This window comes from Aedes aegypti, chromosome 2, assembly GCF_002204515.2.
Source record: "Aedes aegypti strain LVP_AGWG chromosome 2, AaegL5.0 Primary Assembly, whole genome shotgun sequence".
Taxonomy (NCBI): domain Eukaryota; kingdom Metazoa; phylum Arthropoda; class Insecta; order Diptera; family Culicidae; genus Aedes; species Aedes aegypti.
Window position 1 is genome coordinate 470573351 of NC_035108.1, and position 24498 is coordinate 470597848.

General features: G+C 37.0%; 1 protein-coding gene across 1 annotated transcript in view; it reads right to left on the bottom strand.

Moving 5' to 3' along the window:
* LOC5569524 (ETV5-related protein Ets96B) overlaps positions 1 to 24498 on the bottom strand; it is a 64417-nt gene that overhangs the window by 4206 nt on the left and 35713 nt on the right. The window contains exon 4 of the mRNA XM_021848329.1: positions 13882 to 14016. Within this exon, the coding sequence (XP_021704021.1) occupies positions 13882 to 14016 (135 nt within the window). The remainder of the gene's footprint in view (positions 1 to 13881; positions 14017 to 24498) is intronic.

Genomic DNA, 24498 nt, shown 5'->3' on the forward strand with positions numbered 1-24498 from the left:
GAAAGTATTTTAAATAAAATCACTATGATAATTTCTGAAGCGGGGAATCTGAGATGAAATTCTTGAACCTGTTGAACCAGGTATAGTCTCTGAAGGTTTCTCTGGAGCCTGTAAAATTTTACACCAACTTGGACTGCTTCAGCCATAGTGGTGGTTTTGACCATTGAATCAATAATTTGATTCAATTGTTCTGTTAAATATTCAAAATCAGAAGGAGGCATGTTACTAGAAGTAGGTGTATTTATTTTGGGATTTCCGGAATAGAATAGAAGTTACCTGCGGCAACTTAAGCATGGGTATTTCCATTTGAGTTGAATCAATTCGAACGGTTACTCGTAGTGAGAAAATTTGAAAGAAAGGAACTGAAATTACCTGCGACAATATTAGGAATTTCCTAGGGCATTTCCAATCGTATATAAAAAATTCGAACGGTAACCCAACGAAAAAAAAAATAGCTTGTGAATGAGCATGATTATAATCTACTTTATTTTGTTTTGGGCTATATCGGTCATGCGACTCTAAACTAAAGGCAGTCTATAGAAGATTTTTACAAATAATGAAATGAATAGGTGAATAGGCGTTGAAAGGGAGCGACAAGATTGAAATTTTATCAAATGGTGAAAATTGAGCAAGTCATCAATCGATAAAACCGTTCGTGTGATTGCTGACAGAATCACCCTAAGTCTCTCAGGTCCTCCCTGCTTTTGCTGTTCAACCTAATCACAAAACAGAGAAACAGAAAAAGCCAAAGGTATGCTCTGTGGTTGCATAATTAATATCGCTAATTTACAGGTGTATTATTTATTCGTAGGCCAAAGCCGGAGCCGAAATCACAGTCGCTGGATCCTCCCACGGCTCAGTAACACATGTAATCGGATTTTGCGTCTCCCCTAAATTTGAAGAGCAACTGCAAAGGCGAAACGTTCAAGCCCATTGTTGGAAGTTTATTTCGATAGCGAGAAACGGAACAAAGTTGGCCATGAGCAGAAAAGCAAGCTGTGAAAGATGCAAAGAGCGTAAACGGAATTCCTTGGGGAATTTTCCGCAAAAAGTCCGAAGGAGCGGAACAACGTGTATGAAAATTTAATCAACCATTTTACCCACCACAGTTGTAAGCGAATCCTAAATGATGATGGAATTCAACAAACACTTTTATCTGTTAGGCACAAGTACCTCACAAGCCCAAACAAATGTTCGTGTTTGCATAATTGCATCTGAAAGCCCAGAAAATGGGGTGCAAACTACCTGCAAAGTCATAATTAAAAGCATCATTTCATTTATATCAATTATTAAATGCGAATAATTAGTTTCTCATTTCACGGTCGAATTCGGCGGCCACCGATCCCTCCTCGCAGGCCATTGTTTTCCTAATCTAGGTGAGGATTGAAATACCCTTAATCCGTCACTCCGTCCGAACGCAGCAGGCGGCGGGGGTGATATTTAACCCCTTCTGAACCAACGCTGACCTGATGCTAGTAAAATGCCGATGTTTACGAAGTTCATCATTTATGATGCGGCGATTATCATTAGGGAGTGATGAAGGGACTCTTTGCGTTCTGCGATTATGCCGTTCAGATGTTTGTTGGTAAAAAGAGGGGCGAGGGGCGCTAATTCTTATGAAAATTATCTTACTCGGGGTTCGCAGCAGAATTATGTATCCGTTAAAAGTGCAGAAGGGTTGATCTGTTTGTTACAGATTGTTAATGCTAAATTTTGATTGTTCTCTTGTAAAATAATTGAAATTTGATACATTGAATACATTTCATTATTTCTAAAATACTGGTATTTGAAACTGCTGAACGTGACCATCATGGAAGAAAGGACGTTTCTCCAGAATACGCGCTTTCTTACAAAAGTGAAATGGTTAATGTTCGAATCTTTAGACAAATTTTCTGAGCAGCAAATCCAAGCAGCTTCTAGGCAAATCTAGCCCAGGCTTTTCGATTCTAGTGAGGAGGCAAAAAATGCCTCCAATCATTGGATTTTGGAGGATGACACGAGGAGATCTTAACCTCCATCAGAGGTATTATACCGATAAATAGGTATACCCGAACCCTAAGGAAAAACTTCTTTATCAGTACAATAAATGCAATAATTCTCTTACACAGCAGAACAAGTTTACATTTGTGTAAATTTTGATTTCTTCGCAAAGTCTAACTGTTAGCTGTTGGGTGTTCCATTAAAAATGTTTATTTAAACTTGTTTAGTATTGTTGTTTCGTAAAAGTTTGGAAACACATTTTGATACAAATGCCAAACAGGGTGTTCGGTTCTGTCTCATATTCCGAACACCTTGGTTGAAATTCCGAACAGCATGAATAAATCGTATTCAAGGGCATAATTTATTTTGCAAATAAATTTTTCTGAGCTAGTTCTACTGATCTCGAACTAGAGAATCAACGCTACCCTCGAGGTATAAAATAGATTGGAAGACATATAAATTGAATTGCAATTGGCCGCCATTTCCTTCTAATGTGGTTTCAGCGAAACATTTCAACAGAATCGCCATACAAAAACCAAGTGTTCGGAATATGAGTCTGTTCGGAATTTGAGACAAAATGGTACCAAGAAACATCTCCGAACAAACTATATCGCTAAAATCAACGGTTTGGGTGCTATTCAAAAAGCGCATGAAATCGACAAAATCTAAGCATGCAAAATGCAAACCTAGTTTTTGATTAAGAATAGCAATTTATCCTTAAGTCTTATCAAAATGTGGTCTTCAGCAAAGTTGTAGCTGAAACAATTTCACATGAGCAGAGGTTATTCACTTTTCTATAAAATATCATGTCGAAGAGATAGAGGCCTGAACACAAAGAGTTGGCGTTTTCCATTGTTATCTCCATATAAACTTCAAATGGCTTGTGCACAGTCAAATTTCTTCCGAATCATAATGCAATGGAATGGAAATTGCAAATCTCTCAACTTCATAGGAAGCACTCGCATACTCTCCGATGTACTGAAGATCCGCGGTTTCGACATCGAAGCGCTGCAGGAGGTGTGCTGGACAGGAGCAATGGTGCGAACGTTCATAGGTAATCATTAGACTGATGCAACTTTTGAAGTTTCTGCTGCAAACTTGTTGTATTCAGTCCTCTTAACTTCTCGTAATTATAAAATCTGTGGAAAAATGAACAAAGTCTACTCATTTCAAATCTTTCCAGCTACAACTTTGCCGAAGACCACATTTTGATGGGACGTAAGAATAATTCGTTATTATTGATAACAAAGTCTAAATCATGCTGAGATGATCATTTTGCTGTATAACATATAGTAGTCTGGATTACTTCGATCTCTACTACCCACCAGGATCACCACTGTTGCCTGGTTAAGCATGCAAAATGCAAACCTAGTTTATGATTATGAATAGCAATTTATCCTGACCTCCAATCAAAATGTGGTCTTCAGCAAAGTTGTAGCTGAAAGGATTTCACATGAGAAGAGTTTGTTCACTTTTCCATGAAATATTATGACAAAGAGGTAGAGGGTTGGCGTTTTCCATAGTAGTCTTCATATAAACTTCAAATAGATTGTGCACAGTCGAATTTCTTACGATTCACTTAAGGTGATTATAAAACAAAGCCAAACCTCACATTTTCAAGAGCACAAGACTTGAGAACCAAATAGCGCTCCGCCTTGAAAATTTATCTTATTGGTCACCACCAGCAAGTAAACAATTTGATTGTTTTTTCAATGCGAACTGTTGTCAGTTTCTCCAGTCTTGTGCACTTTTGTGCCAATTCAATGTTTGGCTTCCTTTTATAATCACCTTAAAACTTTGGGAGGATACCATTTACCATAATATACGTCGTTTAAGCATAGGGGAGCCACTTCTCCGACTTAACCGACGTCAGAACCTATCGTGGCGCCAACATTGACTAAGACCACTACCTGGTGATGGTGAAACTGCGCCCAAAACTATCCGTCATCATCGATGTACGGTACCGACGCCCGCCTCGGTACAATCTAGTGCGACTGAAACAACCGGATGTCGCAAATACGTACGTGCGGCATCTTGATGCAGCGTTGCCGGATGAGGGCGAGCTCGATAGGGCCCCTCTTGAGGACTGCTGGAGGATAGTCAAAGCAGCCATTAACGGCGCTGCCGAAAGCATTGTCGGATATGTGGAACGGAGCTCAAAAAACGATTGTTTCAACGAAGAGTGCCAGGAGGTGTTAGTGGAGAAGAATGCAGCGCGGGCTGCAATGCTGCAGCATGGTACGCGACAAAACGTGGAACGATATAGACTGAAGCGGAAACAGCAGACCCACCTATTCCTGGACAAAAAGCGTCGCCTGGAAGAGGTGGAATGCCAAGAGATGGAGTTGCTGTACCGTTCTCAAGAAACTCGGAAGTTCTATCAGAAGCTCAACACATGCCGCAAAGGCTTCGTGCCGCGAGCTGAAATGTGTCGGGATAAGGATGGGAGTATCTTGACGGACGTACGCGAGGTGATCGAAAGGTGGCAGCAACACTACGATGAACACCTGAAAGGCACAGAGAGCACAGGCACAAAAGGTCAGGACAACGAAAACGATGGCTACGTCAGCACAGCGGACAGTGGAAACCAACCAGCTCCCACGATGGGGGAAGTTAACCCTCTAATACCCAAATTTTTGTTTTCGATCTAAATATAATTTTTCGTTATCTAAAATCATTCTAAACACGGTTTGGGCAATGATTTATTTTTCTTCGCAAATTTATGAATTTTGGTTTTTGATTTTTAATATTTTTATTTTTGAACATCTCTATCCTTTTCAATTTTTTCTTGAAGCCTCTTCTGGTTACTGATTTTTGACAATAATAAAAATTAGAGTTTTTACTATACTTTTGAAAATATGATTTTTTCAATTTTTTTCTGGAACAATTTTTATTTTCCGTGTAACTAACGGAAAAACAGATTTGAAATCATTTCAATACCATCAGGCTCTTCTTCTGTGATAGGTTGATCGTGGAAAAATATAAAAGGTACGATTTTTTATAATACACGTTAAATGAATCCCAGGAATTTGAAGGTTATATAAGAATACAATTTTTCAAACAATTTTCAATAATACAAAAAAGTTTCAAAAATCATAAAAAACTTTTCTTATATGCATGTTATGAGTCAAGGTTTAAGCCAAAAATAAAATCATTTTAATTTCCGAGCTACAAAAAAATACACAAAATTCCAAAGTGTACCCCGTCTAAAGGCGGGGTTGGGTATTAGAGGGTTAAGGATGCCATTCAACAGCTCAAGAACAACAAGGCCACTGGCAAGGATGGTATCGGAGCCGAACTCATCAAGATGGGCCCGGACAGGTTGGCCGCTTGTCTAAATCGGCTGATAGCCAAAATCTGGGAAACGGAACAGCTACTGAAGGAGTGGAAGAAGGCGTTATATGCCCTATCTACAAAAAGGGCGACAAACTGGAGTGTGAAAATTATCGTGCAATCACTATCCTAAACACCGCCTAGAAAGTGCTATCCCAGATTCTCTTACGTCCCTACGCACCATTTGTTCATCGATTTCAAGGCGGCATGCTATAGTATGCTATGGAATCATCATGGACGAAAACAGCTCACAAAATTGATTAGAGTAACGATGGACGGTGTGTAAAAGTGCGTGAAGATCTCGGGCGAACACTCCAGCTCGTGCGAGTCTCGGCGCGGACTACGACATGGCGACGGACTTTCGTGCCTGTTGTTCAATATTGCGCTTGAAGGTGTCATGTGTAGAGCCGGACTTAACAGTCGAGGCACGATTTTCACGAGATCCGGACAATTTCAACGCCGAGTGCTAAGGACGATCTTCGGCGGTGGCGAAGGTAACATTTTTAATTTAAACTCATAAATTCCTTTAATTTTAGAAGGCATTCCAAAAATGAACCTTGACACTTTTGATCATGTTTGACGTACACTTTGTCGACAAAAATGTCACAGGGCTTTTAGTTTTAACACTGGGATTGTTCCTATCTGACATTTCGGAAGGGACACGGAAAACAAAATATACCCAAAATTTGAGTTTAAACCAAAGTGTGTGACAAAATCTCAACAATCGTAAAAAATGTTTTTTGGACTTAAACAAATGAAAATTATTTGAAAAAATAGTAAACATGTGTTTCTGGCCTAAACTAAAGCGTTTGGTACTAAAATTGGGACAGGGCTTTAGGTTTTATCAAGATAATTGATGTAAAGCCAAATAAATAAATAAAATAATACTCCATTTTATTGCTCCATTATTATATTAGGCGAATTATCAATTAATTCTTGAATAGATTTCTTAAAAAATATATTGTGCTTTCCAAGCTGATCTTCCGAACTACAGAAATTTCCCAGTTTCCTCTAGAATTTCGTTATAACATTCTTCTATAACAGGATGGATCATTGGATTTCAAGAAATTGGCAATTCATTCTGGCAATTCGATGTATTCTGGGAATCAATCAGGAATATTAGCCTTTTCAAATTCTGAAATTTATCTAGTTGTTTTTTTTTTTCAAGAACTACTTTTGAACTTGAGAAATTCATTAAAAGATTTTTTCTGCAATTTATCTAGGAATTACTCCATAAATATTTCCCGATATATCTAAAGAGCTTTTTTTTTTTTGATATTTTCTAATGAATCAGAAGGGAAACCAGAAGTGCAAATATGTTGTGAGGATGTTAAGAATTTACAACAGAATTACTATAGTTTTTTTAAGTTTGTTTAGAGGACTTCACGAATCGAAGTTATTCCTGGCATCACACCTGAAAAAATGTTTTAAAGGACTCTCATAGAAATATCATTATAAAACTCAAATGATACTCTATTCGATTTTTTTTGGAGAAATATTGCTGTTATCCTTGAGCAACAGCTAGCGGATAAAAACGAGTTTTTTTTTGCGTATTAGCGATTCTCCGAGTTTTTAATAAAAGTTCAATTGATTTATCTTGCTGGAACTATTTTCGACACAATTACTGGCGGAATGCAGGAACGTATTGGAACGAGTATTTAAGAGTTTCTTAAGGATATTTTCAATTATTTATTGTCGAAAAAATCATAAAGTACATTTGACAAGGGAAGACTCACCTCTTATAATTCCAGATGGAATAACAAAAAAAAAAAAAATCTGAAAAGAGTTCCTAAAAATTATACGAGATATCAGATATTTTTTCCTGGTTTAGCTTGAAGTATGTTATTTTGGAATATTCTGGAGTTTTCATAAGAAGAGCCTTGTTCAGAAGTTCTACCAAACATTTCTTTAATAATAACATGTTAAATTACTATGAGAATACGTCAGTTATTACTTCTCCAATACTGTTGAGATATCTGCCAGAATTTCTTCATTGACTTCTGGATTTTCCAGTGAATTCCAGATGAATATTCTGAAAACTATTTCCATGAAACTTCTTCTAAGAATAATTGTAGTATAATTCAGCTAAAAAGTTTTGGTCGATTTTCTTGAAAGAAAATGTCCACCAAATTCTAGTAGAAATTCCGCTTTTTAATATTTTACCAAACAATAGGGTAATTAAACCCAATTTTAGTACAAAACACTTAAGTTTAAGCCAGTAACACATGTGTATACATTTAAGAGTTTTCAAAATGGGTTTGGTGAGTGAATTTGACGGATAGCTCCAACAATTGTTGCATAGGATTCATCGAATGTAGCGCGGTTGTTGCTCATTCATTACTCGAGCACGTGCACGGAAAGAAATAACAATTGTGATTGAATACAAATCTGTAGAGGGAAATCAACTGATGATCATTGTCGTTCTACTATGATCACACGTTGCGTGAAAAATTATCGCAAAACATAATAATAATAGAAATAAAATGCTTTTAGAAGTGCGCAGCAATAGTAAATCGGTGTGATGTATTCTGCGCAGTTCATACTTATTTTCCACACGCTCTCCTATAACCGGATGGCGTACAAATCACTCACCTCGCTGCAATTTGTAATTATGTATTGAGCATTGCTCACCATTCGTGTGATTTTTATGTACATGACGTATTTATGCTGTATGTTACACATATGCTAATATATTAGTTGTGGTGCTAGAGGACTTCTAGAAAATCCACTGAGATTTTTTCAGAAACCCTTCTGAAATTATTATATGTAGTTATAGTCGCTCTGTGATTCTTCCATAAACCTCCTTGGATCTTCCTATTGGATTATCTCGGAAACCCCTCTTAGCTTTTTCCATAACCTTTCAGGATTCTCTCGTGAAATTTCCCTGGAATTCTGCCGAAAATAATTTTCACGGTGCCCCGACAGACCGTTATTATGCAAAAAAATTGTCCATCAAATCTGAGCACAGGGCTCGATTCCTGAGGTCATTCTGCACCTCTGGGCCAATTTTTAAAAAAATCCCTAGAAGGAATCTCGAGAAATGTCGATTTGAAGTTTTTGACTAAAAATTTCAATATAACCCATATTAAAATTTTGCAATAGCACTGAAAAAAACTACAAAAACGCTAAAAAAGTTGGCCAAACTGTTCTCAACTAGTATAACATTGTTACCGTTGTTATATTTACGTGTTCTAGCTGCGAATATCTTCTTTTGTGGATTACGTAACCTTAAGCTTAGGGACCCGCAACTTGCAAATGGAGACGACATTTCTACACTGTTGCTTGATAAAGGCTTATCTGACTTCAAAGATCCATTATTTCGTTAAAAACTTCGCCAATACACCTCGCGATCCTTAACCGTGAACATTGAAAAGTGTTTCGAAAACTAAAGCAGTTTTTTAATAATAATGCAAAGAGAGCAACGATTAATGCAAGCTTGCCTGAATGAAACATCATTGTCAATTTGCCCTGTATAAAACGCTTATTATTGGCTCTCTAAGCTCATTTTTTTGAGACCAGGAGCGAAAACTATTGAGCGAATAAAATAGGCAAACTTCAGTGAGCTGGTCATTTAGTACGAATGCCGGAAAAGCTGTAAATATTTCTAATTATAATAATGGTAACAATGTTATACTAGTTGAGGACAGTTTGGCCAACTTTTTTAGCGTTTTTGTAGTTTTTTTCAGTGCTATTGCAAAATTTTAATATGGATTATATTGAAATTTTTGATCAAAAACCTCAAATCGACATTTCTCGAGATTCCTCCTAGGGATTTTTTTAAAAATTGGCCCAGAGGTGCAGAATGACCTCAGGAATCGAGCCCTGTGCTCAGATTTGATGGACAATTTTTTTGCATAATAACGGTCTGTCGGGGCACCGTGTATTTTATGATTGCTTTTCAGTGGAATGGAATCTATTTAAAAAATCTGGGTTTCTTCTGAGTTCGGGGATTCTTACAAAATTCCTCGTGATTTCTTCTGGAAGTCCATCCGAAATTATTATTTAAATCCTTCTGATATTTTCCTCGAAATTCTTGAGTAGTTCTCCCGTGAATTTCTTTGAAACTTCTTCGAATATCGCTTTGAGATTCTTTCAGAAAAATGTCTTGGATTATTCTTATTCACCTGGAATACTTTCAGAAAGACGCCTGAGATTATAATAAAAAAATCTACTTTTTCACTTCCCTGCAAATTCTTGGGATTCTTTCGCAAATTTCTCTGTGATTATTTTGTAAATCCCAATGGAATTCTTTCAGAAATTTCTGTGGAATACTTCCGAAAATACTGTTAAGAAACTTTCAGATGTCTCTCGGGGATTTTTTTTTAATTTTTTTTTACGGAAATCCTTCCGAAATTTTCCAGGAAATTCTCTAAAATTCATCCACAAACACCTCTGAAATTGTTTGAAAATCCTCCTAGCACTCTTTAAGAAATCTTTCTTAAATTCTTACGGAAATCATGAATTATTGTTTCAATAAATCTGCTAAATAAATAAATAAATAAATAAAGATAATTTTGAATATCCGGATTTTTTTCGGAAATTCCTTCGTGGTTCTTGAGAATTGTTTCTAAGATTCTTTGAAGAAAAAAACTCTGTGATTCTTCTGGAAATTCAAAAGGAAGTGTTCTTGTTTTTTTCGTGATTTATAAGTGATTTTCCTTTGAAATTTCCTAAAATCCTTGGCGGAATCTTCTGAAAATCCCTGTTCAGTTCAAATGGAAATCCCTCATCAAAACTACCGGCCAGCCCCTGGGACTTAAAAAAAAACACCTATGCGATTATTTGGTTACTGATTTCTTTTTCTGAGAATCTTGCGAAAGTTACTTTTAAATGGTTCCGAAAATTCCATTTGAAATTATTCCGTAAATCGGAGTTCTTCATTACATCGGAATTATTCTGGAAAATATTAATGATATCTTCTGGATGTTTGTGAATTTTCTTTAAATCTTTCAGGGATTCTTCACTGTGGAAAAACATTCAAAATCCATTTGGAATTTCCATGGGATTGTTTCAGATATTTATGAAAATCCTTTAATAATAATTATAATAATTATTATTCGGTGGATAAATTTTTACACCAATGGACCTATGCACGGGTTCACTATTTGATGTTTTAGCCGTGCCGTGTTATTTATGTGACCATGGCAACAAGTGAATTCGGCACCGCTCAAACGTCAAATTAGTGAACTCGTGCATTGGTCCATGGACCTTTGCACGAGTTCACTGATTTGACGTTTGAGCGGTGCCGAATTCACTGGTTTCCATGGTCACATAACGGTTTGTGGGTTATGAAAAAGGTCTGCGTGGTCTGTGGGCAGTTGAACTCTAAACTTGTAACGATCTTGGGGGGGTGGGTGGTTTTGAGGGTTGGGGTCACCAAGTGGCTCGGTAGCTTAGTTGGTAAAGCGCTCGTCTAGCATACAAGAGTCCTGGGTTCACATCCCAGCCGAGCACGTGGATTTTTTTCATAATTTATCCATCTTTACCACGCGTAATGAATTAATTAATTTAATAACCATGCGGATTGGATTACCGAACAGCTTATAACAAAAAAAAAAACCATGTAATTCATGATAGAATTTCGCTCAAAAAATTCTTAGCATATTCTTGGAGGGATTTGAGAGAACAGTTCTTAAAAAATGCCGGTATAAATTATAAACATACAGTAAAGGGGATTGTTGATGTCTTTGTGGAACTTCATGTGAAAGTGTAATTAATGTTCCATCGAATTCCTGGATGAATTTTCCGTAGATTTTTACAAAGCTTCTACAGTGACAGTAATTAAAAAACAAACGAAAACTTATTTATAGCTAATGAAATATCCAAGGTATCTAGAAGGGAGGTAACCCAATCGGCCAGATTCTTCATTTCGCCATTCTGAAACAACAAGTGACAGCTGGCGACTTTGTTTTGGTAGACAGATTACACGATACATAAAAACACCGCACACACATTCACTATCTATGACATGGCTCATTTTTCAGGCATAAAGATGACTTTCATTCATTTCATTTCACTAATTCGTCCCTCAATATACGTATAAGTTTTTGAAGTTCAAGCACTAAACAACCCCTAAGATTGAAAAACAGAGTACACAAACCCGCTAGCTGTCATTTCCACTTCCCCTGTAGCTGACCTTTCTTCGAACCCACTGACTGCTTAGATTGCTGATCCTCCCATCAATAAATCTTGGAGATATTCTTGAAATATGCATGGAAATTGTGGATTTAAGAGGGCAGGATCCATAATTGATTTCAAAATTTTCAAGAGTAGTTTTTGCGTTCAAAATTAAGAAAATTTACAGGAAAATGTGTTCACTGTATTCTATTTCCCAACCGAGATACAATGAACACATTTTCATCGAATAATTTTTAGTTTAGAACAGAAAAACTGTTTTTGAAGTTTCAATGATGACGATGATTACGATTACGGTTAAGTCCCGTCGGCTACATAATATCTTAGCATGATGTTACCATAATAACATTGTATGTAACCATTGTATGGTTATACATAATATGAATTTATTTCCTATCAAATTACACTCAATATATCAAACGACGGCTCAGAAATTGCAGTAGTCGTGAAGCGGGTTGTAGCGTTAAATAGGAGGCCTGACTGTAGTAATAATTTGAGGTGGAGCTTTTTTAAGCTGGTTTTAACAACACATGGGTAAATAAAATCAAAATGCAAAATCAATTTTAAAGAATAAAGTGCTATCAAATAAAAACACCATCAAAGATTGGGGGTGGTTTTCTCCATCAATGCTAAACATCTTCTTGTCTAGTGCCTCACAAAATTTGATTCCTAAGTGTTCCATTGTTGTCTTTCAATACCCGCTAATCCACCGCCAATCAGATCATGCCATTGATATTGTAGTCGCGGACTTTCGCGGTTGGAATATGTAAAAAAAAAGTGTTCGACCGACGGCAGATGAATAATAATTTCCCTGCTGTAAAGCACTTTCAAGGTGCCAGCGAACCATGTGACAAGATTACGATTTTTCACGGAAAAGCCACACTTGGCGCCCAACACCCTCCTACGACAACAGTGGCAATTTTATTTTCATTAATCGAAATTGAATTTGTCATTTTCGGTAGAGCTCTTCTTTACTGGATGGGAAGAGGGGAAAGCATTTTTCCTCGCAGCAACTCAGAAAATCAACAAGGGGACGAGTGTATTGGATTTCACCACAAATGCCGACAAATACGGGAGTGACAAGTAGTATGTAGAAGGAAGGTACAACAAGTGGCAGGAGGCCATGCTTCGATTGTGCAAACGAAGAAAAGAATCATATTTTCCAACATATTCTTCTTTTGGCAGGGAGACGGTGTTTCTCAGACCGTTAGTATCTGAAAAAAATCTCCATCAAATCTGTGCTTACCAGTTGTTTTGTATAGCTAACTTGCATGTCTTGACAAAATAAAATAAAATGTAGGTCCTGTTTTGAAGTTACGCCCTTTTGATAGTAACAGTCAAGAAATTCATAGGAAATTAGGGATAATAATAAATCTTCAAGTTGTTCATTGGAATATTTATAAATAAATGAAAACCGGATTAAGTACTTTACCACTTAATTCCACTAAAATTTGTATACTTTGATAGATATGTGTATTTTGACACCAACTGTAAGGCCGTCTTCAGTGTCGTGTACTATACTCGACTAGTACACGACACTGTCAAAGGGTACAAACTTTACCATTTAAGTCATCTTCGTTCTAAAAACCGAAAATTGAATCATATGATTTTTTTTAGGTGCATTCAAAATCAATCATTATATAATCTTTCAACTGCAGTCGATAAATCAGATGCCAATACTTGTTTTAAAAATATAAAATATTTTAAAACAGAACGCATAATAACCAGTTCAAAAGAGCTTTAAAGTTAACCTGTTTTACGGTATTTAATTGCAATCGCTACAAAAAGGGCATAATTTAAAATTTTGTTGATCCCTTTATACTTATACCATCAAAAGTTATTCAAACTTTGAAAAGGGCCCATCGATTTTTTTAAATATTACCCAGACATGCCGTAATAAAACGACTGACTGAATTAACGCTCCGTCATCGTCATCATCGAAACTTCAAAAGCAGTTTTTCTGTTCAAAACCAAGAATTATTGGATGGAAATGTGTTCCGGTTGAAGAATAGAATACAGTGAACACATTTTCATGTACATTTTCTTGATTTTGAACGAAAAAACTGCTTTTGAAAATTCCGAAATCAATGACGGATCCTGCCCTCCTAATGGAGATTATTTTTTTTACTGATAATAACGGTCAGGATAGCACCGTGAAAGACGAATCCGACGGATGGATGGCAGGTGCCGTCGGATGGAAAGCGTTTTCGGGCAGGATGTTTCTTGAGTTTTCACATTTTTCCCAGAGGGGGTGTAAAATTAAATTATGCGGCAATTTTGATTTGAGATTATTCAATAGGTGCAGCGAGCAGCGGTGAGTGTGGGAATTTTTGACTTCTCAATTTGGCAGTCAATTTTGCGTTGCGTTTCCGGAGGAAGAGCAAAGAAAAAGGAAAATCGCGCGAATGTTTACTTTTCTTGTGAAGCACTTACCGTCGCTTGGTTCGCGTTTCACCAGTTGGGGTGGCGTCGACAGGCGATAGCAGTAGGCGGCGGCCGCTGCAGGGTGCGTCGAAGGGGTTGTCGCGAAATCGAAGAATGCCGAGCGTTCGTTTCTGAGGGTTTTACCTGGAAATGAGAAATTGTTGGCAAAAGATGTTAGCGATAAAATTAAATTTACGACTTATGACTAGATTAAACTTCCATATTTGCATTGTGGGTACCCGAAGTACTCATTATCAAATCAAAAAGTTATGTGCATTGGAAAATATGTACCTTTAGCATTTTATCCCATCAAATAAAAATCTAAAATCAGATCTCTGCCTTTAAAATCAGCTCAATTTATCATTATTAAGCCCGCAAGGCATCGAGCACACGATGGAAATGTTTTATATAAATATTGGCTTTTTGTCTTAGCGCTTCCATAACATGGCAGTCGGTCGTTTGTTGTAGCTCAGAGAAATTAATAGTCAGTCGTCTCGTCTGATGGATTCTCGCACAGCATTATATCATATGTATACCGGGTAACGCAGGGGTATGATCAAATATTGACTTACGCCTGGGATGCTAGTGAACTAGATGGCTTCGGTAAATATTTTACCTCTGCGTTGGTAACAGTTTTATTAACTTTTCCTGTCAATGTTTTTTTTAATGAAGTATAATAGAAAGCGATGGAAATCACAGAAATAACGAACATAGAAATTTGGATGTTTCATCTTCATATCAACCCATAGTTTTCATAGATTGTGGATTGATACAGTTAACTCTCCATAACTTATTATTCCATTTCTCGATATCTGATCTGATAGTTTTTTTTTTATTATTGAAAAGCTTCTCCAGCGATTCTTTTACACAGTGGCGCGGGAAATGGGTAGTACAGGTAGGACATGTACTCCGCACAAAAACACCTGGGTAGGACAGTCAAAGGATTGTCCTACCCACGATAAAAAAAACAAGAAATTTCTTTCAAAATTAGAAAAACAAATGGAGTATTCTTCTTCTATAGCATACCAATGAATTAATGGATGGTTTCTTAAAATTATCTATGGCCCACTCTGTAAATGTTCTGGGACAAATTGTCATGAGCGTTCCTAGAAGTAATTCTTGATATGTTCCTGGAACTTTCATAGTAATCTCTTGAAGAATGTTTTATGAATTAATGGAATAAGTAAAAATATCATAAAAATAGCAGATTGTGACGATGTTCTGTAAGTTTTTTTTTGTCGGATTTTTGAAAAAGTTCCAGTAAAATATTTGAAGGAGTTTCTGCGCGATGGAACATTTTTCAAGAATCTTCTCTCCAGTATAATTTGAAAACTTTTGCTATTAGGTCACTTACACAAATTAACAAAATTTTGGCTGTTCATCAATTTGTTATCTAAGAAATTAGAATAACTTCACTGGTTGTAACGACAAGCAGTTTGGTCTATTTTTGTCAAATTTGCTTAATAAAATAGATTTAAAATGATATAAACATAAAGGATATTCATATATTTGAATATGAATCATTATACAAGTTGATCCAATAAATGATCCTAAAGACAGGGCTTTTAGGATCTTTTTAGAGACTTGGTCCCTATTTTAATTCAAGTCTCTGAAAACTCTTTATTTTTAATAAGAGGTCTTTCAAGTCTCTATTTTAACCAAAATGATCTCTAAAATCTATTTTTTCGAATTCTGCTTGCATTGAATCTTGATGCAAAATTGCACAGCTTTTAGAGATTATAACGGATCCAACAAGCTCTTGAAGATTCCCCGAGGAAGCTTCAGGAGTTATCATAGTGATTTTATTTAGTTTTTTCGTGGTCTGATACAAAGATCTCTCTAGAAATTTTTCTAGAGATTTCACTACCAATTCTCCCAGAAATTCTTCCAAAGATTTTTTAAAGCTTGCTTCAAAGAACTTCTCCTAAACTTACTCCAGGAAACCTTCAGATCTCCAAAGCTACTACCACCAGTGATTTCCTTAGGCATTACCTTGATTTTCTTTTCCAAAACTATCCTAGAATTTTTACCAGATATATTTTTTATTAATCCTTCAACTGAATTCTCCAGTTGTTATCTAGAAGATCTTTCTAAGATTTCTACAGAATTTCTCCTAAGCAAATCCTCAAAGGATTATTTCAGAGTTTTTGAAAAAAAAAATGGCCAATGGGTTTTTAATAAATCCTACAAGAATTCCTCCACCTGTTCATTTAGAAGATCCACGATTCCTCCCAGAAATCGATAATTACTAATGGATTCTTTAAAAAAATCTTTTTTTTTCCAGGAATTTCTCCAGCATTTTATCCAAATATTACTCATGCTCTTTTTTTTCATTAAGAGTTCCCCCAAAAATTTCCATGAAATTTTTAATAGTTTATAAAAGTTTTCCCACCTGCTGTATACTATAGTATTCAAAAAATTCCCCAGTAGTTCCTCCTAGCATTCCTACACAAACTTCTATAGAGATTTTGTCCAATGTTTTTCAAGAAATTCCTGTAGAAATCTCTGCGAAATATTATCCCGAGATTCGATGATTTTCTACGATTATCTTAGCTAATTATCTAGTAAATTCTTAACTTTCCTCAACAGTCCAGGCGTTATTTCAGAGATCATTGTCCATTAAGAGTGACTTCAAAAAAATTTTCACTAGTTTTATATGAGGTTCTTCAGGATTTTCTGTAGAAGTGCCTCGCGGATTTATTTTTACGAAAAGTTTCCTTGACATTTCCCTAGAGACTTTCCTAGAAGAAGAAGCTTCAAGAGAAAATCTCAAAGTATTGCAGGAGGAATTTTTGCAGGAATGTTAGAGCAAATCTCTGGAGCAATTGATGAAGGTATATCGATCACCATTCTTAACGGTAAGGTAGCGATCACCATTCTTAACGCAACCTATAAAGTGCTTTCCCAGATTATCTTCGGCCGTCTGTCGCCACTCGCATGCAGATTTGTGGGAAGTTATCAAGCCGGTTTTGTAGACGGGCGATCCTCCAAAAGTGTCGCGAATTTCAAGTCCCTACGCACCACCTATTCATCGATTTCAAAGCGGTCTATGATACCATCGAACGCGAAGAGCTATGGAAGATTATGGACGAGAATGGTTTTCCCGGGAAACTGAATAGACTGATCAATGCACCGATGGATAGTGTACAGTGCTGTGTGAAGATATCGGGTGCATTATCGGACCCATTTGAAACACGCAAAGGACTTCGACAAGGCGATGGTCTTTCCTGCCTCCTGTTCAATATTGCGCTAGAAGGTGTTATGAAACGGGCGGGCTTCAACATGCGGGGCACGATCTTCAATAAATCCAGCCAGTTCATCTGCTTTGCTGACGACGTGGACATTGTCGGAAGAACGTTCCAGGTGGTTTCTGAACAGTATACCAGGCTGAAACGTGAAGCGGATCGGGTTGGATTGAAGGTAAATCACGGTGTGTTTCGTAGAACAAGTTTATTACAAAAAAATAGGTAAGTCTGAAACTTCTCCACAATAAAGTCTAGGTTTCTCGCGTTCATTTGCTGCTAAAACCAAAATAATCGGTCGGAGGTCCAGAGTAATTTTTTTTTGTTTGATTTCGAGAGACTTGCACATATATTTGAATTAGCCTATCTATGTGTTTATGTACATTAGGGCGGTTCAAAATTAAAAAATGTTTGAGAATTCAATGTTACATATGTTCCTTACTATCCTTACTATAAAAATAATGTTCTGTGAAATTCGCAGCTTTCTAGGTGGTGATTTAAGGTGGCCCAAAGACAATGTAGGTTTATATGGAAATTACTATGAAGAAATTTTGAGGTATGTTCCAAACACGCTTGTACTGTGATGTAAGTACAAACTTATTATCCCATTGTAAAAGCTCATTCTTGCTGAAGAGAGAAATTCAATTCGACAGATAGCAGAAGAGATATTCTGCCGTTATACGCATAACTGTCCCATGTTCCAAAATATGCAATCGAGAAAAACGCGTTTAAAGATTTTAACACATTTAGGCCTCGTATTGACCAGGTGTGTGGTAAATTAAAATCATTACAATAGTATAAAGAATAGTGTGTTCATTAGAGTCAAGAGTTTGTATTATGGGAACAAAGTAAATTTAGCTACGAATTACAAAGTGGGACTGTTATGCCTATAAATACGAGGTTTTTGGTGAATTTCCACGCATAACAGTCCCACTGAAAGTAGTGACCAATTATGTGCTAAGCATACTGCTGTAGATTACCGTTCTTACGTATATATTGTACCGAATGTAGAGGACGTATAACCTTAAGACTATGTTAAGGCACCTAATGAAGGCTCAAGTGACATATGTCAAACGGAGCCACGTGTGGGGAAGTGAAGAAATACGATTTTATAGTATGGGATGGAAAGCTAAGTTTTCTGTAAGTGTGATAATGAGAAAATGTATGCGTTAGTGATAGAAAGAGTGGATGAGTAAGTTAGAGAGTTTATAAGATGTAATAAATTCCTATACCGACTCTTCCAGCTACAGGCTTGTCTGAAACTCATCTGCGAATTCAGGGTTATTCTGCGGAATTAATATTTAACTCAAAATTCACGATACAAATCATCACACCATTTGACATTTCTTTGGACTTGGTTTGCAAAATCATGATATTAGATACATCGCAAATTAAGTTTAAGAACCGCCAACATATTTGCCACTTGCACCGAAGAACCAGTTATCCGTAATAACCCAGTAAACCTCTTGAACTATTCTTCTTTTGACTTGATTTGCAAATTCATCATGTTTGATATGTCGCAAGTCTCAGAACCGCCAATATAATAGCCACTTTCTCTGGGAAACAGGGTATCCAAAACAACCTGGCATGTTATCAAGTCATCCAAGAACCTTTGAGTTACACTTCTTTAGCCTTAATTTGGGAATTTATGAAGTTTAATGTTGCCAACTAGGTTTCAGAACCGACAGTTTAGTGGCCATTTCCCCCAGGGAACCGGGAATTCCGAACAATCCGACATGTGGTCAAGTCATTCAAATACATTTGAACCACCTTAAGACTTGATTTGAACCACCTTTGACATTGATATGTCGCAAGGTTTCAGATTTCAGGTAATTACTTACTTCCAGGTTTTAGATTCGCCAATATAATGGCCACTTCCACCAGTGAACCGGTATTCGGAACAACCCAGCATGTGACCAAGTTATCCAATATCGGTCGAACTATTTTTATTTAGACTTCGTTTGCTAAATCATGAAGTTGGTTTGTCACAAGCCAGCCACTTGAAATTAAAGTGGTGAAGAATCAGTACGTGGGATTATTTCAGTACTTCCCGTGATGAATCCAAAATAGGGTAACGACTGTTTATTTCGTTCTTAAACGCTAACAATTGGCGCCAGCGGCAAAAAGTACAGGCAACAACCTTTCGAACATTCAGCTTCTTTCACTGGCCGCCGAGCGACGACACTGTTGCCATAGCTTGTTATTACTGAGCAAACGAATGGATTTACACTTTATTTCACAATGCCACGACGAAGAGAAGATCCTCCTCTGTCTCCCAGCGGTGACAGTTTTTATTTTGGTCCGTTTATCTGCTTAATAACAACGAGTTACACACTCGGTTATCAATGGTTTTAAGGGTGAATATACATAGAAGCCAAACCTCGAATTTTCAAAAGCACAAGTCTAGAGAAGCAGACAACCGGTAACTCACTGGTCACTCGCTGGTGGCGACTAATCAATAAAATGTTCAACTCAAAAGGTTGTCAGGTTCTCAATATACAAATCTACAAATAAGCTCTTGAAAATTCGAGGTTTGATGTCGATGCATCTTCACCCATTAAAAATATTTCCTAATAACTTCTTACATCATTATAACCAATTAAAGTACGATTTTCAAGGTTTTTCGTGGACAATAACTAAAATGACGTTTGAGACAGTTTGGCAATTATGCATATATCATATGTCATATATGCTTATTACAGCTCTTTTGAGCAAGAACAACTTTACCTTTCAAGCCAAGGTGTTCAAATGGTTTGATCTTGCAGTTTGTCCCGTATCTATGTTCAACGCAATGTGTGTCGGTACAAAAACACGTCACACAAAATAAAAAAAAATGTTCTGGACCCCCCGACCGATTATTTTGATTTTGGTCGCAAATGAAAGAGCAAAGTCTAATTGTTTTTAGTTCGAAATTTCAGACTTACCTATTTTTTTGTAATAAAGTTACTCCACAAAGACACCGTGAAATACGTTGAAGACAAAATATCTGCTGGCTGGAGGAACCGAGCGCGATAGAGCTCGCATTGGCAGACGCGTGATGATCGACGGGGATGAGTTCGAGGTGGTGGACGAGTTTGTCTACCACGGATCATTGATAACGTCGGATAACAACTGCAGCAGAGAAATTCGAAGACGTATCATTGCCGGAAGTCGTGCTCACTATGGACTCCACAAGACCTTGCGGTCTGGTAAACTTCACTTCCGTACTAAGCGTACCATGTACAAGACGCTGATAAGACCGGTAGTCCTCTACAGGCATGAGACGTGGACAATGCACGAAGAGGACCTGCAAGCGCTAGGAGTTTTTGAACGACGTGTGCTTAGGACAATCTTCGGCGGAGTATGTGAGAACGACGTATGGAGGAGAAGAATGAACCGCGAGCTTGCGCAACTCTATGGTGAACCCAGTATCAAGAAAGTCGCCAAAGCTGGGCGGGACACGTTGTGAGAATGCCGGACAACAATCCCGCAAAAATGGTGTTCAGCTCAAATCCGGCCGGTACAAGACGGAGGGGAGTGCAACGAGCTAGGTGGTTCGACCAAGTGGAGCAGGATCTTGGAAGTGTGGGGTGATCGAGAAATTAGGGGATAGCAGTCATGGACCGAATTAGTTGGCGTAACATTGTCATGTCTTGAAGAACGTAGAGCTAGGAAAAGTAAAGTAAGTAAGACACGTAATTAGTGGTGCAAAACGTGCGATTTTGTGATATTGTACGACACACAAACAGGAATTTTTCAATGGTGGACGTTAATAAAATAGAAGACCTTTGGTATTGCGATAACCAACCTTCAAACCAAATTATAAGCAAAACAGTTTGATTTACAAGAATATCTGATATGATTATTGAGATTTACAATATTCGCGAAAGAGTTTTGGCAGAAATGTATGGAGTTACTGGTGAATTTCTTATAGGTATATCAGATGAAATTTTCGAAGAAATGTTCGGCAAAGTTCCTGAAAAATATTCTGGTGAAACTTTGTGAAATTGGAGTACTACTTATAAAAAATCAAGCATAATTCAGGCGCACAAGTTTTATGGAAGACATTAGGCAATTCTAAGGACTTTATTTAAACAGTTCCATCGGGATTTTCTAGAATTGATTCAAATGTTTCCGTACAAGTTTTTCAATTAGGAATTTTTGCCAATGGCAAGTTTTTCAATAAGAAGAAATTTGGCAAATCAAGAATTCCGTCTGTTATGATACTTCTACACTTTTTGGTGCTTCTGATACATTTTTTATTAACAGAATAGTTACGGATTTCACCAGAAGTTCCATCAAACCATATTAACTGTCGTTTCTCGACCAAGATCAAAACCAATTCCTTCGAAAACTTTGCCATATTTTTCCAAAAAAATCGTGAGGGACACTTTTAGGATCTGCAGCAGAAATTCCCCTAGCATTTAGAATTCCTACAGTAAGGTTTTTTCATTAAGCAAAGAACGTTTTCTTTAGAGATATTTTCAAGTGTTCAGGTTGTCCCGGGGTCGACAAGTGGGACATAAAAAAACGATAGTTCAAACAAATTGTTCAACATAATTTTCAAATGTTAATACAGTCAACTCTCCCTAACTCGAAGGAATTGAAGGAACCATCGAGTTAGGGAGGTATCGACTTACAGAACACAAAACCAGTGCAACTGCGATCCAAGGGACCATCGAGTTAGTCATGAAAACCAACTTTTAGTATGGTTCTCTAAATCGATATCGAGATACGGAATATCGAGTAAATAACTGTATTTTGTAATTTCAACAACACTGTTGTTTTGGCAACATATTTGCTGATGTGTTCATAAATTCGATCGAGTAATTAGGAAATTTTGAAAACCCTAGAAAAAAGTTGTAAAATAAGCCATTAGGCGCCGTCCACAAATTACGTAACGCTTTATGGGAGTACGTTCAAGCGTTACGGCTCAAGCCGAATATCTTAGCAGCAGAACCACAAATGCTGTAGTTTCAGGGCAACTATAACTGAAATGTATTTCTTGATTAGCTTAATATTTAGTGCCCGAATAGGGTAAAAGCACTAATTTTCGACCCACAAGAATTCTGTGCCAATTTTCGGATTTCCATACAAAGTAGGCCAAAATTGTATGGATGGGTCGAAAATTAGTGCTGGGTCGAAAACACAGCGTAACAAAAATGACCTTTTTGCGTATCTCAAGGATCTAATTATGTGTCTCTAGTAGATTTTGAGTCGCTGAATCTGACGCCGTTTTTAGAAACGTTCCAGCACGCCACAATTTTTAGCTACATGACGTCAAAGTTGTATAAAACACTGCTTTTATTGATGTTTGCATGAAGTTTACAGCATGATTTATAATTTTTTTGTGATCAAATCCACCAAGCATGCAGAATAAAACTTAAACTTTCAATGGCACGATAAAATTGGGATTAAATCGATTTTTTCAACATGATCGCAGCCTCCATACAACATTCTTTGTTTAACTTATATGGCAAAGTACAATACTTTTCTAAACCACCAAATATTATTTTTTACCATCGACAGTATTATGGGCTATGTTAAAAAGTTTTGTTTTACTGATGAAGTTTCAATTCTGTGGAAAATTAAGCAAATAATTTACTATGCAAGCTGGCAAACTTGCATGCAAGTTGATTAAACTAGTCAAATTTAGAATTTTCAACAGTCAATATCTCAAAAACTAGACGTGCTATGCTATTTCGGAAAACGGCAATGAATTCAGCAACCCTTAATTAAGTAAATAGCGGTAATTTGAGTGCTTGAGATAAAATCGTGTTCTGCAGTGAAATTGGTGCTTTTCCCCTAGCCTCAATTACTTACAAATCTTCAGTAACTCACTTCACCTGAATTCCTTCAGCCGTCACACACAAATTTTAAATTTTTCATACAGAAAGCTTTCCAATTTTAGCGTTGCGTTATAAATGGACGCTGCCTTAAACGCAGTTACCTCACTAAACGGGGCAAGAGGCCCATCCAGTTTCATGCGTCAATTCACATCAGTAAGTTAACTATTGCAATAGATTGGTAAATCATAGATTTTTAATTTTGAGTACCGTAAATGGGGTGTTAGGGAAACATGGATTTTTAAGGGATTGAACTTCAAGATCAAGTTTGACAAGTCACAAAAATGTCGACAGTCGATATATCAGCCATCTTAAATGCTTGATTTATTTGGAGGATTATGAGCTGCAGAAGTTAGCAAATATGCAATGATTTTATTATTTTAAGTTTTTTATGTGAAATAGAACAGAAAAGCCTTCAAATGATGTATTCAGATATGAAAACCAAGCTTCCGGTATTTTTTGACGATATTTTAATTAAAATTAAAATAGTTATTTAGGCAACAAGTTGCAAAATGATGATTTTTTCAGCATGAGTTGTTCATTTATCCAACGAGGCTCGCCGAGTTGGATAAATACAACGAGTGCTGAAAAAATCAAGTTTTGCAAGAAGTTGCCTACAACATTTTTTGCTATTTCGAAAAATGCTGTTTCAGCTGGATGAACTCTAAAAGCACAAAGAAACATTTCAAGAGAACCCACATGAGCACACATCCATGCTTTCAATCAATTCAGTATTTTTCAATCACGTAGGCTGTGATACAGTAGTATCCATAAATGTCACAAGTTTTCACGCTCCCATCGATATCAGGTAAGACAGCATAGCACAAATGTTGGACTATTCGATTCCAAATCAGTCGCTAGTCTGTGTGGGGTCGTCCATAAATCACATGGCCATTCATGGAGAGTGGGAAGCTCTGGCCAATGATCATGTATGGACAAATGACCACGAGGGGGAGGGGGTGGCCTGGAATCCCAAAAAACTGATCACGTGGTTGATGGACAGTAGGGCGGTTCAAGATTTAAAAATGTTTGAAAATACAATCTCCCATATCTTCCTTACCATCCTTAGCATAAAAATAGTGCTCTGTGAAATTTTCAGCATTCTAGGTGGTGATTTAAAGGTGGCCCAGAGACAAAGTAGATTTATATGGAAATTACTATGGAGACATTTTGAGAAATGTTCCAAACACGCTAGTACTGTAATGTAAGTACAAACTTATTATCCCATAGTAAAAACTAATTCTTCAAACTATAATAAAGGAAGATATGGGAGTTTGGATTTTCAAACATTCTATATTTTGAACCGCCCTAATGGACAGCCCCTGTCGGAATCAGATTGCACAACGGATCTAGAATCAGATGCAATTATGCTTATTCTGCGCGGCATGTGAGGCGAGACGAGTCGAATGAGGGACAATTGTCGACTCGCTTCCATTGGATTAACATTAGTCGCTTCACATCACCCGAGGTGAGAACGACTCGTCTCGACTCACACGCCGTGCTAATGATCACAAATGGCATGAAGAGACTGGGTTGTTCGGTTAACGCCTACCAAAACA